The sequence below is a fragment of the Lytechinus variegatus genome, chromosome 14 (genome assembly GCF_018143015.1).
Source record: "Lytechinus variegatus isolate NC3 chromosome 14, Lvar_3.0, whole genome shotgun sequence".
NCBI classification, from domain to species: domain Eukaryota; kingdom Metazoa; phylum Echinodermata; class Echinoidea; order Temnopleuroida; family Toxopneustidae; genus Lytechinus; species Lytechinus variegatus.
The window spans coordinates 33,471,889-33,490,285 of NC_054753.1; the positions used below are offsets into that span (position 1 = coordinate 33,471,889).

The following is an 18,397-nucleotide window of genomic DNA, read 5'->3' on the forward strand; positions in this document are numbered from 1 at the left end:
AATTTATTCGTATATTAGGGAACAGGTGGAGATATGAATATATAATTTATTCGTATATTAGGGAACAGGTGGAGATATGAATTTATAATTTATTCGTATATTAGTGAACAGATGGAGATAGGAATACAGATTTTATATTCATTCGTCAATATACCAACCACAGATAAGCATTTTAAGAAATAAAATATTTGCTGATAAAAAAATATCTTTTTGTATAGGTTGGTCTTTCACGTGCACAAGCAGCTGTCTCAGTGTTCTATGCGGCTTATGTGAGGTGGAGATTCCGAACCTACCAAAAGTGCGACTGATCCTTTCTGATAGAAAGACCAACCGGTCAAGGATAAGAAGCGAAACGTGGTGTATGGTATTAGATGTGAACAAAGGGAATGTCAGGATTCCTACATCGGTGAAACTCAACAATCACTGCATGAGAGCACGGATGTACCAACACCGTAAATCTACTGGTCTCGCAGCCATTCCTGAATCGGCGGTTTTCACCCACTTGAACGCGACGGGACACACCTTCAACAACAAGGACGTGGTGATCCTGGACAAAGAAAGCAGGTGGTTCGAGAGAGGAGTAAAAGAAGCTATTTGGGAAAGAGTGGAGAAGCCAACATTGAATCGGAGAGGTGGTTTGCGGTTCCAGCTGTCACACGCCTGGGACCGAATCCTACGGGAAGTTCAAAGCCGTCTCTCACGGGATTAACTTCCGCCCCTGGGGAACCAAGTGACGCTACGGTCGGCTGACTCTGGCGCGAAGTCACTTGGAAAGACGTGATTGGCGTTCATTCGCCTGATGAAGCCAACAGCGGTTGGTGAAACGTCGCGACGACAGAGAATTGTAAGTTAATACTTTCAATTTTCAACAAATTCCAGTAGATGATTCAATTTTTGACTGTTATTTCAAGATTACTGGATGAATCATAATATTCATGGATTTATTCGACATGAGTATGGACATTCACGTCTAAAGCTTGTCAGGGAATATGAGAAGACGGCCAAAAAGATCGCGAACTACCGCAACCACCTCCGATTCAATCTTCGTTGCCTACATAACGACATCACTCCAAATAGCGTGAGACTCAAGAGCAACGTCAAGGGACATAAAGCAGCGAATATACTAAAAAACACGCAAAGGAAATTGCTCAACGAGCGGATAAGGCAAACTAACTTCACAATCGAGAAACTCTCCCGAACTTTCCAGGAACAAGCTACATTGATTTCTCAAACGTTCCCGGAAAAACTGGCTGAAGAAATCAATGAACACACGACGCGTGCGCAGTTAGTGGAACACCACAAAACCAAGGAACGCCATCTTGGGAAGTTTTCTGCATTACGCGACCGGCAAAATCAAACACGTGCAGATTTGGACAATAATTGGAGAAATACTAGGAATAATCAGGAATCTTCTGGTTGGGTGAGGAATTTATCCTCGAGAGAACTTACGGACAAGGAAGTGTCGGTGTTATCGAAGGGACTGAATTTTGCTGTCACACCACAACGGTTACCGATAACTGAGATTATCACCGCCACTGAGTCGGCTATTCACAAAGCCAGGTTAGATACTGCTCAGGCGGAGGAACTCCGACACACCGTAAGCGCCGCTGTCAAGCACGCCAAGCTCCCCGCGGCGAACATCACAGCGGAGGAGAATTCAGCGATAGAGGAATTGAATAAAAATACTGACATCGCCATTGTTCCAGCGGACAAAGGAAGATGTGTAGTAGTGCTCGACAAAAGTGATTACGAGGATAAATGCCTGACATTGTTGAAGGACAAAAACACCTATCGCCAGATTAATTACAATCCAACGAACGGCTATAGGAAGAAGACTTGTGCCCTCATCAATTCTTTTCATGCTAACGGTGACATTAGTGAAGAACTGAAAAGACACCTCACCCCGGCCACGGAACCGACGGTACCAGCGTTTTATGGTCTCCCGAAGATCCATAAACCAGCTCCGATTCCAGTAAGACCTATTGTGAGTAGTATTGACTCGGTAACCTACAATTTGGCTAAATTTGTTGCACGAATTCTGAGTCCGTTGGTGGGTAACACTATACACCACATCCAGAACACAGATAACTTTGTCGAAGAACTTAAAACGGTCAAATTAGATGAGAATGAAACAATTGTATCATTTGACGTGAGTGCCTTGTTTACTTCCATCCCGGTTGTCGACGCAATCACGGTAGTCCGTCAATGTTTGATTGACAATGACAGCTGGAAAGACCGAACTAAGTTGAACATTGATCAGATTGTGGAGGCGGTTTCTACTTGTTTACATACTACTTATTTCTCGTTTAAAGGAGTACATTATATACAGAAACATGGATGTGCCATGGGTTCTCCTGTCTCGCCCATAGTTGCTAACCTGTATATGCAAGACTTCGAACAGAAGGCAATTTCGAGCTACCCAGGCAGAAAACCTAGAACTTGGTTGAGATACGTGGATGACACCTTCGTTATCATCCACAAGTCAGAGTTGCACGACTTCTTCAAACACATCAACAACCAAGACGTGAATATCAAGTTCACACAGGAAGCCTGTAAGGACAACAAACTTGCGTTCCTTGACTGCGAAGTACAAATAGTGGAAGGAGGCAGTTTGGATTTCCGAGTATATAGGAAACCGACTCATACCAACCAGTACTTACACTTCAACTCTCACCACCCCCTGGTGCATAAACTCTCGGTGATAAGGACGCTGTTCCATCGAGCGGACAGTGTTGTGAGTAAACCGGAGGACAACTCGGCTGAAAAGAAAATCATTACGAACTCTCTTGGAAAGTGCGGATATCCCAGCTGGGCGTTCCAGAAAGCCACACGTCCGAAGCAACCTCGACCTGTAAGACCTTCGGAAGAACAGTCGAATACTCCGGATAACCAGTCTGACGCTGCGACAGCCCAACCTCGCCGGAATAGGACCCTTGTTACTATTCCCTACGTTGCGGGTCTATCAGAAAGGATCAGTCGCACTTTTGGTAGGTTCGGAATCTCCACCTCACATAAGCCGCATAGAACACTGAGACAGCTGCTTGTGCACGTGAAAGACCAACCGGTCAAGGATAAGAAGCGAAACGTGGTGTATGGTATTAGATGTGAACAAAGGGAATGTCAGGATTCCTACATCGGTGAAACTCAACAATCACTGCATGAGAGCACGGATGTACCAACACCGTAAATCTACTGGTCTCGCAGCCATTCCTGAATCGGCGGTTTTCACCCACTTGAACGCGACGGGACACACCTTCAACAACAAGGACGTGGTGATCCTGGACAAAGAAAGCAGGTGGTTCGAGAGAGGAGTAAAAGAAGCTATTTGGGAAAGAGTGGAGAAGCCAACATTGAATCGGAGAGGTGGTTTGCGGTTCCAGCTGTCACACGCCTGGGACCGAATCTTACAGGAAGTTCAAAGCCGTCTCTCACGGGATTAACTTCCGCCCCTGGGGAACCAAGTGACGCTACGGTCGGCTGACTCTGGCGCGAAGTCACTTGGAAAGACGTGATTGGCGTTCATTCGCCTGATGAAGCCAACAGCGGTTGGTGAAACGTCGCGACGACAGAGAATTGTAAGTTAATACTTTCAATTTTCAACAAATTCCAGTAGATGATTCAATTTTTGACTGTTAGTAGTCTTGATAGTATACTGTTTTTCTTTTCTTTATTTCAAGAATGTTAACAAGACATCTGAAGAACCAGTTTATTTTTCTTCCTTGAATTTTCCATAAGTCCCTTTGAAATGGAATGGAAGCAATGTAATAGTACTTCATATATTAGTGAACAGAAGGAGATAGATAATTTGCCAATATAATTACGCATGTAAATATAAACTTTATCTCATTTATGATATTGCATATATAAATGAATTGTACTACAGTGTAAAGTATAACTACAAATTTCATTCTTATGGTGTAGAGGCTTTCTTAGAATTATTTAGAGAAGAGTTATACAGATAAATTTCACCATCTTTAATTTTAGATTCAGTAAACGATTGCTATTTGACTCATATACTCAAGTTTATAGTGCCCGGTGTTCTCTCTCTACATTCAAGTATGTAACCACGATCGCTTCTGATCCCCGGATTTGACACCCATTAAAACTGCTAAATTTTAACAGTTTTAAAAGAATATTTCTGCATTCGTTATCCCGAATTTTCACCTAACAAATTGGTGTGAAAAATTACAAAACTAAACCACCCCTTATTTCGAAATTCAAAATGGAAGTTTAATCAGGTAAAATTAGATGATTTTAATCATTGGTCTGGAAAATAAAAATAACAACTAGCTTTTTTATTACAAGCCCCAAACGACGAAATTCTGTTCGATTTTCATCATGATTTTAGGATCATGAAAACAGCCTTTAAAAAATAAGTTGTAAAAATATAAAAATCATTTTACGCAATAATTCAAGAGACTAAGGTATTACCTTAAACGTAGAGGGACAAAATCTGGTTGATCTATGGTTATTTTCCTTTGATAACATTTCAAATTTACTTTGAATTTAATGAATTGAAATTATTAGAACGTCACTGGCATTCGCCAATACTTTGTTCAAGACAAGAAGTACAAAATAATACAAAACAAATATACAGTTCAAGGAATATAAGCAGATAAACAAAAACAAATTAGAATTTCGTCAAAAAGAGAAACAACTTATATCTCTACTTATAAATAGTAGGGGCCTTTTGACATAAATAATAGAAGGGATTAAATTTTGAATATAATGTATAAATGATCTTTTCTTGTGTAAATATCACGATTTAATTATAATAATACGCAACATTGATATAGCGCTGAATACAAATGCTGCTAAGCGCTGCATATACTATTACCAACTGAAGGCTGTAGCACGGCTACCCTGATCGGGCGCATTGAGCATTCAAGGAATTCCTTCCTACCGGGTACCCATTTACTACACCTGGGTCGAAAGTAGCAAATGTAAAAAAACGCCTTGCCATAGGACGCTAGTGCTGTAGTGGGAGTTGAACCCCGAACCTTGTGGTTCACAGTCTGGAGACTTCTCCACTGAGCCACAACACCTCTACATATATTTGATATAATATATTTATATTTTAGAAATGCATGTTATCGAGTTACTGCTCTCTTTGAGGTTAGTCTCTGACATTTTCTTGTGTATAGTTATGGCCTATGTTTAGAACGACTCTGTTTATCCAAGGGGAAAGAGTATTTCAACAACAAATTTATTACAAAACTCATAGTTTTATAATTTCGATCTCACTATCTGACTATGCACTCCTTGATTATGACCCCACTTGTAATTTCTCCCTACAGATCCAATCGACACTGAATGATATGAAAGAACACGAGCATCTATCTGAGAAGGCCCACAAATTTCTCTCCCCTACTAATGCTAAACCTGCCCGCTTCTATCTCCTCCCCAAGATCCATAAACCTGGCAACCCTGGTCGACCCATCCTCTCAGGCAATGGTTCCCCAACAGAGAACGTCTCCCTTTTTGTTGATTACCACATTAAACCCCTTGTCTCACGTGCACCCTCTTACATCCACGACACCATAGACTTTCTCAGGAAACTCAATGACATCAAGGACCAGATACCCGAGACTGCGATCATTGGCATTTTGGACGTTTCTCCACTGTACACCAATATCCCCCACGATGAAGGTATCCAAGCATCATGTGAAGCCTTGGCCGCCAGTGGCCATTCCAGTCCCCCCATATCCAATATCAAATCTCTGATGTCTCATGTACTAACAAAAAACAACTTCACTTTCATGGACCAGCACTATCTACAGATATTCGGCACAGCAACGGGCACCCGGATGGCTCCTTCATTCGCCTGTCTCTTCATGACCAAGCTGGAACAGCAGATGTTAGATTCCGCCCCCTGTCGCCCATGGATTTGGTGGCGTTACATAGACGACATTTTCTTCATCTGGACCAGGGAGGAAGATAGCCTCCACACATTCATTGACCACATCAATTCCTTCCACAGGACCATCAAATTCACTTCTGATTTCTCCCAACAGGAAACCCACTTCCTTGATGTCACAGTCCAGAAAAAGCCTAACGGTATCACCACTACCCTGTACACTAAACCCACAGATACCCACCAGTACCTCCACTCATCCAGCTGCCACCCCCGTCACTGCAAAACCGGCATCGCTTACAGTCAAGCCCTCAGACTTCGCCGTATCTGCTCCGAGGACCCTGATTTTTCCTTCCATACCAGGAATTTGCAGAAACATCTCTGTGCCAGAGGCCACGGGGCCAGGGCAGTCCAACTGGCAATCAACAAAGTTCGTTCTCTCCCTAGATCTGAAGTTCTCAAACCTAAAAGTGACAAGAAGACTACCGACAGAATACCACTTGTGACCACCTTCCATCCCAATCTACCCCCTCTCCGCAAAATCCTGTTTGATAACCACCACATTTTACACACTTCTGATCGTCTCCAACAGGCCGTTCCCGATACTCCCATTCTAGCATACCGACGCCCACCGAATCTCAGGGACCTCATTGTTCGTGCTGAATTGCCCTCCCTCACTAACCATTCTTCTCCCATACAGCATGGCACCTTCAAATGCACCAGCAACAGGTGTATTATATGTGAAATACACATTCACGAGGGCGACACTCTCACCAGCAACTCTACCAGCCTTTCTCACCGAACCAAGGGCAACATCACTTGCACTACCACTAATGTTGTATATCTCATCACTTGCAGAGTTTGTAGGGTACAATACGTAGGGGAAACCAAGACCACACTCAAGAAACGATTCTACGGGCACAGATCCACCGTCAACACAGCAAAGCTGGACACTCCAGTTGGCCGCCATTTTAACCTTCCCACCCACTCCATCACTGACATGATGCTACAGGGCATCGAATCTTTAGGTACCCGTCCTGACTCAGTCCGTACTAGCAGAGAGAAGTTCTGGATGAGACGACTTCGCACCATCCAACCTCATGGCCTGAACATCCAAGAGGGGAACGACTGATTAATCCTTCTTATCCACTTTCCATTTGTATACACATATATTTTTTTCCCTCAGCTCTTTTAGTTTAGTTACATTTAAGTTTCTGCCTCTACTTTCCTCCCATATCTCGTACAAGCTCAGCTCCTATTTTTCCTCCCTTATTCAGGCAATATAACATTCATTTTATGTACATATATATATATATATATATATATATATATATATATATATATATATATATATATATATATATACATATATATATATTTTTTTTTCTCTCTCTCCCTTCACCTCTTAGATTTACCACTTATTTATTTTGATTTTTTTCATGGTTACTATGTTTAGTTTCTTTATTTGCTTTTACCCTTTTGGGCAATTTGCTTCCCTTCCATATATACAGGTTGTTGTTTTTTTCTACTATAAAGTCTTCTGTTTTTTCCCCTCACACCCAGCGGATTCCAATATCAGTTACCCCAATTGTATATATACTATTTTTTCATTTTTAATATATTTATATACTTTTATACTTACAGATTTATTTTATCACCTACTTTCTTCTCTTAGTTAGTTTAATGCTCTATCATATATACTTGTGTCTTTTGCACATTATCAGTTGTTCCCTTCTCTTTCCCTTTATTCCCCACTCTTATGCACAAGCTTATTATGCCTTTCTTTGTTACCTGTTTGACCCACCTCTCACTAATTCTCTTCTTTTTCAGATCTTCCTCATACCCGCTATCACTGTTTTGTTCCAGATCCTGTTTGATGTTGCCTGCCTCATTATCTTAATCCCTCTTGGCTTGAGGTCTTTCTTTGGCCTTACTCCACTAACTTCCCTTTGTGTCTGCCTACTCCTTTTCTTTCATCCCCTTCATTAACCTGATTGGTCATCTCTTCTCACTAATGCCCCTTTTGTCTCCTTGTTCCAGTGTTGCTGTTGTATGTCTGTGGTCTATATTATGGTTGTTCCACCTTATATGTTTGTCATTTTGCCTCCAAAGAAGATTCTGCTAGGATCGAAAGCTTAGGCCCCTTTTAACTCGATCTCTTTTATAATTTCGGTAAGATTTGAATTATTTTATAATATACGTTTCCTGACGCCGTGAATGCATCACTATTAGTGACTATGCGTAGCTACATGTATGAGATGAATTTATTTTGAATGTATAACCAGTGACATCAGGGCCCAGGAACACAAATTTGAAAGAACAATTCTGATTGGTTCCTATTCAGTCTAGTAAACAAAATACGCATGCAACGACGATCTTGACAGGCTATTTCATTTAGCGATTAATCGCTTACATTTGTGATATCTCGCCTAGTTAGTTCAATTAAACGTGAAAAAAAGAGCAAATGGGCGTCATGTTTGAAATGTACATCTGGGGCCTGCTGCACGAACCTTAACAAACATCTTAGATGACTATCTCTACGATTGATTGAATTGACTACAAAGTACAATTTAATCATGAATACCAAGCGTGCGATCATCGCTAACCTCTGTGTTACGGGACCATTGTAGACTTATATATTGTATTAATGGGAATGGTATAGGCATCGTTTACTACTAACTATACAGTATGAAAATAAAGAAAAATGTATGATTTCTTAATATGGTGGCTATAGAATAAATATCTTGTTTTATACTTAAATCAAGAATCACCATTACAGATGAAAGGGGCCCAATTATTTTAATACATTATACATAGGCTACATTTTGATATTCGATTGTTTTATTATCTTAGGCCTTATATGTCTATATTAAAATGCATTGAGCAAAGCAAAAGAGAAAACAAAACGGATATCTGATTATTTTATGAGATATATAAATGATGAAGATAGAAAACGAGGGAAAATAATTCCGAGATGACAATCTAGAGTTTGCTATCTAAAAACTACCAAGGTATATTTGATTAAAATCGAAGTATATCGAGCATATAGCTATTCTTCCTTTTGAATTGAATCTATGGATTTCTCTTTTCATTAAATTGTAAATATGAAAACATTGAATCAAAATTTGATCATATTGAATACTAACTACATAGAGCGCTTGAAAAACGATGAGAGGGTGGGGGAGGGGGTACACTGTTAAAAAACCCTGTATTTACAGAAAAAGAAGATTTTGCAGAAAGCAATAACAGAATCATTCTGTTAATTCATAAAACAGGATTTTTTTCTGCAATTTAACAGAACAGGTCTGTTTAAAAAGGGAAAAAGGGTGTTTTATTTAATTAAATTTTAAGGTTACAAATACCAATTTCCTGTTATTATACATGATGTAATGTAATATTACGCAATCTGGTAAGATTACAGTTGTTCTCGAGACTCTGCTGCAAGAACTTCTTTTATTTTAAGGATAAATTTTCTAACTGTGTTATCGGTGAGAGAGAGAGAGAGAGGGGGGGGGGGTGCTGAAAGAAAGGGAGAAAAGGGAGAAAGAATTAAAGAAAGAAACAAAGATGGATAGAAAGAAAAATGTAAATAAAATATAGGGGGAAAGATGAAAAGAAGAGTAGGAAAGAAACAAGAAAACAATAATATCAGTTTATCGAAATAATTTACAGGAAAGTAAGACTGGTTTCAAAATTGTGTATGATGGCTCTGTTTTAACTTCTTGAACTGCGGCATTACTTCTGGTACACTAAATAGAAGGTTTGATTGAGAGTGTAGTCTGCTGGGCAAACCCTTCACTCGAAATAAGGGTCTGAATGTGCAGCCTACTCATGCCTTGTGTACAGAAGGCTCTCTCGCTCAAGAACAAAAAGATAAACAACAACGACAGCAACAATAACAATAACAACAAGAAGAGAATGGAACGAAGAGAGAAAAAGGAGGAAAAGGAGATAGACAAATCGGTTAAAAAGTCCAATCATAAAATATGTAAAATAATATTACCTGGCAGGGAAAGAACATAGTCTACTAAATCAACCGTATAACATAATTTGCATCTTCTGTATGACACTCGAGTGAATGATGTTCTTTCAAAAAATTCAATTCCATTTTAGTCATTGGGAAGAGAATTCCAATGTTTTATAGCATTGAAATAAAAAGAGTAGTTAATACTATGTACTCTTTCCGGTAAATGTCCGAGAGATGTTTTATATATTTACTTCAAAACTTAATATTTTAAGCTCAATATAAGTCTATTGAGCAAGGTATGTCTCTCATAGATTAGGCAATGCGAGCACAAAGCATGAGCGAACATAGTGACATGAAAATCACCCCCTCATCTTATTTAATTCACTCGTCTTTCTCCTCTTGTTTTTCCTCTTAATTTTCTCTTCTCTTTTCCCTTCTTGTTCTTGTCCCTCTCTTTCCACTTTTTCTTTTTTGCTCGTTCCAAAAATCAAATGCCCCCCTGTTACACCCACAAATGTAATAATCGCCCACAAATGTAATAACGCCCACAAATGTAATAACACTTTACCCACATATGTAATAACGCCCACAAATGTAATAACACTTTACCCACAAATGTAATAATTTCACCCACAAATGTAATAATGCACTTTACCCACAAATGTAATAATTTTTGATCGCCCACAAATGTAATAATGACTTTACCCACAAATGTAATAAATTTGAAGGGATTTTTGGCAAATCCGTTCTAAGCTAAAATCGTATAGTAATGCGTTCATTTAGCACAAAAGTGCAAAGTCTCATTTCCTGACCCGTTTAATTAACAAATTATAATACAAGTCCAAAGTCTTTATTCCAAACCCATTTTTTTTTAATTATAATATAAATCCAAAGTCTTTATTCCAGACCCGGTTGTTTCAAAAATAATAATATGAGCCCAAAGTCTTTATTCCAGACCCGGTTCTTTCAAAAATTATAATATAAATCCAAAGTCTTTATTCCAGACCCGGTTGTTTCGAAAATAATAATATGAGCCCAAAGTCTTTATTCCAGACCCGGTTGTTTAAAAAATAATAATATGAGCCCAAAGTCTTTATTCCAGACCCAGTTGTTTTTGAAAATTATACTATAAATCCAAAGTCTTTTTCCAGACCCTGTTGTTTCAAAAATTATAATATAAATCAAAAGTCTTTATTCCAGACCCGGTTGTTTAAAAAATAATCATATGATCCAAAAGTCTTTATTCTAGACCCGATTGTTTCAAAAATGATAATATAAGTCCAAAGTCTTTTCTCCAGACCCGGTTGTTTCAAAAATTATAATATAAATCCAAAGTCTTTTTCCAGACCCTGTTGTTTAAAAAAATTATGATATAAATCAAAAGTCTTTATTCCAAACCCGATTGTTTCAAAAATGATAATATAAGTCCAAAGTCTTTATTCCATACCCGGTTGTTTAAAAAATGATAATGCAAGTCCAAAGTCTTTTTCCAGACCCTGTTGTTGCAAAATCATGATATGAATCCAAAATCTTTATTCCAGACCCGGTTGTTTAAAAAATGATAATGCAAGTCCAAAGTCTTTTTCCAGACCCTGTTGTTGCAAAATCATGATATGAATCCAAAATCTTTTTTCGAGACCCGGGTGTTTAAAAAAAATCATGATATAAATCCAAAGTCTTTTTTCCAGACCCGGTTATCTCAAAAATTATAATTTTAGTCCCAAATGAGATACATTAATGATATTCCAGTGGAATAAAAATGAAAATCGAGCTTAGTCTTTTCTCCAAACGCTAATGGTAAATTTAAAATCAAGCATAGTCTTTGCTCCAGACCCGTAACTAAAAGCTGAAACTTTATAGTAATGTGTTTATATGGCACAAAAATGCGAAATCTTTTTTCCAGACCCGGTTAATTAAAAAATTATAATATAAGTCCAAAGTCTTTTTTTCCAGACCCATTTATTTCAAAAATTATAATAATTATAAAAAAACAAAGACCCACAATCCTATTTATGTTGAATAACATGGAAATGTAGCGTAGTCTTTCTGTCAGACCCAGTTATAAAAGTCATTAAAAACACAACAACAACAACAAAACAAAGACCTCTTCAGAAAAATGTTGATTTGAATCAATAGAGAAAAATCAGACAAGCACAATGCTGAAAATTTCATCAAAATCGGATGTAAAATAAGAATGTTATGACATTTCAAAGTTTTGTTTATTTTTAACAAAATAGTTATATGAACGAGCCAGCTACATCCAAATGAGAGAGTCGATGATGTCACTCACTCACTCTTTCTTTTGGTTTTCATTGTTTGAATTATACATTATTTCAATTTTCACGAATTTGACGATTAGGACCTCCTTGCCTAAAGCACAAATGTTAAAATAATAAATTTCCACGTGTTGCAGGGAGGAATGAAACTTCATTTCACATGACAATGACGAGAAAATACAAAAGAAATAGTGAGTGAGTGATGTCATCAGTTCCTCATTTGCATACCGACCGAGATGTGCATATAACTGTTTTGTGAAATGAAGCGAAACATTAAAATGCCATAACTTTCTTATTTTACATCCGATTTTGATGAAATTTTCAGTGTTATGCTTGTTGAATTTTTCTCTTTTTATTCATATCAAGTTTTTGTTGGGGTGGACTTGTCCTTTAAAAAAAATAATTTCTTGTATATTCCTTCCTTTTTTCTTTGAAAACACCTAAATAACAAAACATTAAAATACATATGAAAAAAACTGAGAAATAAGATATCAGTAAACAATAGGGGGATTACTTCCCGAAAACGATAAAGTTGTTGATTGACGATCTATGATATATTATATAAAAGAAAAATATTCTAACAAGAGGGGATAACCATTCCATTCCATGTTTTTATTTGGCAATAAGTCATGATTGACTATTTTTGCCACCCACTGTATTAGAAGTAGGGTAACAATTTTATTTAGTATTATTTTTATTACTTCTTTTTGTCTCACCTGCATAGCAGAGTGAGACTATAGGCGCTGCTTTTCCGACGGCGACGGCGGTTTTTGAGTTTTTGAAATGACATCATAACTTAGAAAGTATAAAAACCTAGTTCATGAAACTTGGCCATAAGGTTAATCAAGTATTACTTAACATCCTATTAGAGTTTCACGTCACATGACCAAGGTCAAAGGTCATTTAGGGTCAATGAACTTAGACCATGTTGGGGGAATCAACATCAAAATCTTAACCTGAGGTTAAGATTTTGAAATATCATCATAACTTAAAAAATATATAGACCTAGTTCATTAAACTTGGACATAAGGTTATTCAAGTATCACCAAACATCCTGCATAAGTTTTACGTCACATGACCAAGGTCAAAGGTCATTTAGGGTCAATGAACTTTGGCCGAAATGGGTTTTTTTTGTTGAATTACCATCATAACTTTGAAAGTATGTTGGTCTAGTTCATAAAACTTGGACATAAGAGTAATCAAGTATCACTGAAAATCCTGTGTGCATTTTAGGTCACATGACCAAGGTCAAAGGTTAATGAACTAATAATAGTAAAAAATAAGAGTAACCAAGTATCACCTAACATCTTATGCGAGTTATAGTACTTTTCAAAGTCAGCACTGCTGCTATGTTGAATCGCGTGATGCAGGTGAGACGGTCAGAGGCATTCCACTTGTTTATTATTATTATTTCTTGTATATTCATTCCTTTTTTTATGAAAAAACAACTTTAAACACATATAAAACAAAAAACTGAGGAATAAGATATCAGCACACAATATGGGGATTACTTCCCGTAAACGATAAGGTTGTTGATCGACGATCTATGAGATATTATATAAAAGAAAATCATTCTAGCAAGAGGGGATAAAGTTTCAACAAGTTCTTCGGTACTTTAAATTTTCAGTGTACCAAGCACCATTTGTAATATATTCAGCATTTTTTTTATTAGTTACAATTCCAATAATCTCAGTGGCCTAAGATATATTTTCTGGGGTTATATTGACCCGTTAAGTAAAGAGAGAGAGAGGATTTATGTGATCAAGAAGTGATAAGATAGGAAAAAAAACTGATTTGAAATGACTGAAAGAGAGACAGGCAAAGAAAGAAGAGCCCCCTCCCACACCCGTACCAGAGTTACGGAGTTAGGCTGTCCCGTCGGTGGATTCAGGTCCATCAACATCTTGAGGTTTAATCTTTCCAGGGGGCAAATGTGTGTGGGTGTGTGTGTGTTTGAGTTTTGTCAGACGTGTCTCAATCATATATGATTATTTACGTCTGGGACCGACCTTTAACGTCACCATCCGAAAGACGTGACCAGGGCTCGAACCTCGAACCTCTGCATCAATTTGTAACTTCCCCACATAGCTTGGATTACAGGCGCACAACGCCCAGTCTTTAAATATGGTGTAGTCTTTGCTCTAGACCCATGCAGTTATTTCAAAATAGGAAATTATTAGAAACGATAAAAACAGACAAACTATACTAACAAAGACGCCACAATATCATTGATGTAGAATAACGTTGTTGTTGTTGTTGTTATTTTGGGTTTTTAAGGCGCGTAGCATTCAGATCTGAATATTTACACACTTTTATTAATTTGACGTTTTTGTGGTATTCAATTCAATTCAATTTTATTTATTTCACTTCCATCAAACAAAAACAAGTTGTATACCAACTTACGGTATGCCTTATCACAGGGTTTTATAGTTTGGGAGATGCTGGTGTCTAAGTTTTTAGATTAATCTTTTGCTTAATTTGTATTTTAAGAGAACTGGATGTGGGGTAAAGACAACTCTCTAAACCCAAGCATTTTAACTGGGTTTAATTTTAAAGATTGGTCTCAGCTTTGATTTTTTTTCAATATTTGTTTATCTTATAAATAGCTAGGTCTAGACGAAGGTCTAAGCATAATAATAATGTTATTCAACAGGAATAAGAATATGACAAAGTCTTATGTTTTTAAGATTGTTTGAATTAATTTGTAAATGACTGGGTCTGGAATAGAGACAACGCTCTAAACATGTGCTTTTGTACTTGGTCTTAATTTGGAGGATTGTTGGTTCTTAGATTCGTTGTTGGGGGTTGGGTTTTATTGTTTTTTTTATTCTTGAAATAATTGTGTCTGGAGGAAAGTCTACAATCGATCTCCATGTTATTCCACAGTAGTTACATTATTGGGTATTTGTTTTAGACAATTTTATTTTTAAATAATAACCAAGTCTGGAAAATGGACGTTTTCTTTGCAAATGCATAATTACAATGTTTTGTAGGGGTCTTAGTATTATTATATTACAAGAGAATCTGGGTGTGGGGTACAGACATATTTTTTAATGGGTGTAAATTTTAAAAATTGGTTTTAGATTCGATTTTCTTTTTTAATTCATTTCTTAGATAACCTGGTCTGGAGGAAAGAGTACGTTTTACAACTCATGTTATTCCAAGAGAATATGATAGGGTCTTATGTTAGAAGATTTTTTTCGTAAGTTTTGTAATGATTAGGTCTGGAATAAAGACAACATTCTAAACCTCTTTTTAACACATGTTCTTAGGTTCAAGGATTGCTTGGTATAAGATTTGGAGTTATTTTAATTTTTACTCTTAGCCTTATTTTGAAAAAAACAAATGACTGGGTCTGGCTGAAAGACTACGCTATATGTCCATGTTATCCAGCATTAATAAGATTATGGGGTCTTTATACGGTTTTTGTTGTTGTTGTATTGTTATTTACAATTTTTGAATAACAGGGTTTGGAGAAAAGGCTAAGCTCGATTTTCTTTTTTCCACTGGAATATCATTATGGTATCTTAGTTTGGACTTATATTATAATTTTGAAATAACTGGGTCTCGAAAAAAGATTTTGGACTTACATTATAATTTTTAAAACTACTGCGTCTGGAAAAAGACTGGACTTTTGTGCTATATGAAGGCATTACTATAGGGTTTTAGTTTTTAGTTTTAAATAACCGGGTCTGGAGAAAAGAATATGCTTGATTCTCAATTTACTCATAGCGCGTGTATTCACCATACGTTCAGTATAATTTAAAACAACAACAAAGACTTTGATTTCACCAGTTTTAATTAACTGGGTCTGGAGAGAAGACTAGGCTCAATTCTCATTTTTATTCCACCGGAACATCATTATCGTATCTTAGTTTGGACTTCATAATATTTGAAACAATCGGTCTGGAATAAAGACTGGACTTATATTATAATTTTTTACACAACCAGGTCTGGAATAGAAACTTTGGATTTATATTATAATTTTTGAAACAACCGGGTATGGTGAAAAGACTTTGGACTTATATTATCATTTTTTAAACAATCGGGTCTGGAATAAAGACTTTAGGCTCATATGATTATTTTTTAAACAACCGGGTCTGGAATAAAGACTTTGTACTTATATTATTATTTTTTAAACAACCGGGTCTGGAATAAAGACTTTTGATTTATATTATAATTTTTGAAACAACCGGGTCTGGAAAAAGACTTTGGATTTATATTATAATTTTTGAAACAACCGGGTCTGGAGAAAAGACTTTGGACTTATATTATCATTTTTGAAACAATCGGGTCTGGAATAAAGACTTTGGACTTATATTATTATTTTTAAACAACCGGGTCTGGAATAAAGACTTTGGATTTATATTATAATTTTTGAAACAACAGGGTCTGGAAAAAGACTTTGGATTTATATTATAAGTTTTTAAACAACCAGGTCTGGAGAAAAGACTTTGGACTTATATTATCATTTTGAAACAATCGGGTCTGGAATAAAGACTTTAGGCTCATATGATTATTTTTGAAACAACCGGGTCTGGAATAAAGACTTTTGGCTCATATTATTATTTTTGAAACAACCGGGTCTGGAATAAAGACTTTGGATTTATATTATAATTTTTGAAACAACCGGGTCTGGAATAAAGACTTTGGATTTATATTATAATTTGTTAATTAACCGGGTCAGGAAAAGAGACTTTGCACTTTTGTGCTATATGAACGCATTACTATACGATTCTAGTTCAGGGCCCTGTTGCATAAAAGTTTATGTATTGATTTATGTCATGATTTATGTCACGATTTATGTCATATAGCATAAATCATGACATAAACACAAATATTGACATAAATCCGTTGCATAAAGCTTTATGTCTTAAATCACGACATAAAATCATGACATAAATCCATTTGAATGACATAAATTTATGTCGTGATTAAAATCAAGACATAAACGGCGGCTTTCTGCAATAAGTGACTTAAGGGTAATTTTACGATCATTTTCTATAATTATGCCCTCTGTAATTTGATGATATTTTGAGTTTTACTTGGACTTTCGAAATAATGTTTGTGTCATTGGATAGCATATGATGTATTCTTTCAATATTTGAAAAACGAACAATCATAAATCTTTCCCTTATTTTTATAAGCAAAACTAGGCCTAAGCATAATAGTTAATGTGTTTACTTCGTTGAGGATAGGACATTTTCCTTAGAATGATGACATAATTTATATCAACGCCACATATTTTTCAAGCACCACCCTACCTCCCAAAATGATGATAATAACTCTGACTTTCAGTCTAGAATCGCCCCTTTTGTGCTTAATTCAAATGTGATTAAAAAAGAAATTGGTATATACATTGGGTGATTTCAAGTCCAGTGTTGGCGTTGGTATTGGAATTTGAATTGCTTCCCGTAGGTTTAAAATCTATTTTGTGTGTCAGAAATCATGTTGCCATGGTAACGGCAAATTATATGATATAAAATTGGTAAAAAAACTTTCAGATTTAATTACTAGATACTACTATTACTATTACTACTTCAACCAATTCGCATGAAATTTTGTTTACATATTGAGTTTGAGGTGAAGATGTGAGAGACACATATTTTGTGTGTGTCGGAAATCATGTTGCCATGGTTACCACATACTATTTGCCCTAAATTAGGTAAAAATATATTGGTTCCTGCTTCTTGGTTAGTTTAAACCAATTCTCATGAAATTTGGCTCACACATTGGTCTCGAGGTAAAAATGTGCAGGACATATTTTTTAATGTGTCGGAATCGTGTTGCCATGGTAACAATATATGTGTCAAAAATTAGGCAAAATCTTGCGGTTCAAACTACTTCATCAGTTATGCTCATGGCTTGCTCGTGGAGGTCTTGGGTAAAGATTGGCAAGACATATTTTTTTCATAGTTTGAAACTGTTGCCATTGTAAGTTTGTAACGGCTAAGGGCAAGGGTATTTATCACCTTCATTGATAGTTCTAGTTTAATTTTCCTTCCCCGCAACAAAGTGCATATAGGACGTGCCTCGTTCATTTCATCATCCTTTTTAATATCGCCTTTTCTTTGTTAATTTTCTTTATTCAGGTTCATAGTCTAAAATGGTAGGCCTACAGGAAATACGAATTGTAATTTAAAAGAGGAAAGAAAAAGGAAATATGAAAAGGTCATCAAAATTGATAATTCATAGGTCATCCAATTCTTTTTCGAAAATCTCAGATGCAGCTTCCCGCTTGCATTATTCATCTAGTTCTTAGTTAATAGTCTCGTTGGAGAAAGAAAGGGAGCATTATCA

General features: G+C 36.5%; 2 protein-coding genes across 2 annotated transcripts; both read left to right on the top strand.

The window, feature by feature from the left end:
* Positions 1-919: 919 nt before the first annotated feature.
* Positions 920-3,187, top strand: LOC121427321. Its single transcript, XM_041623660.1, has one exon. The coding sequence runs from the start codon at positions 920-922 to the stop codon at positions 3,185-3,187; it is 2,268 nt and encodes a 755-aa protein (XP_041479594.1).
* A 2,131-nt stretch (positions 3,188-5,318) lies between these two features.
* On the top strand, positions 5,319-6,986 carry LOC121427322. The gene has a single exon (XM_041623661.1). It carries the CDS (start codon positions 5,319-5,321, stop codon positions 6,984-6,986), a length of 1,668 nt encoding a protein of 555 aa, XP_041479595.1.
* The last annotated feature ends 11,411 nt before the right edge of the window (positions 6,987-18,397 follow it).

Coding starts and splice junctions, on each gene's coding strand:
- LOC121427321 (XM_041623660.1), top strand. CDS start 920: ATGAATCATAATATTCATGGATTTATTCGACATGAGTATGGACATTCA.
- LOC121427322 (XM_041623661.1), top strand. CDS start 5,319: ATGAAAGAACACGAGCATCTATCTGAGAAGGCCCACAAATTTCTCTCC.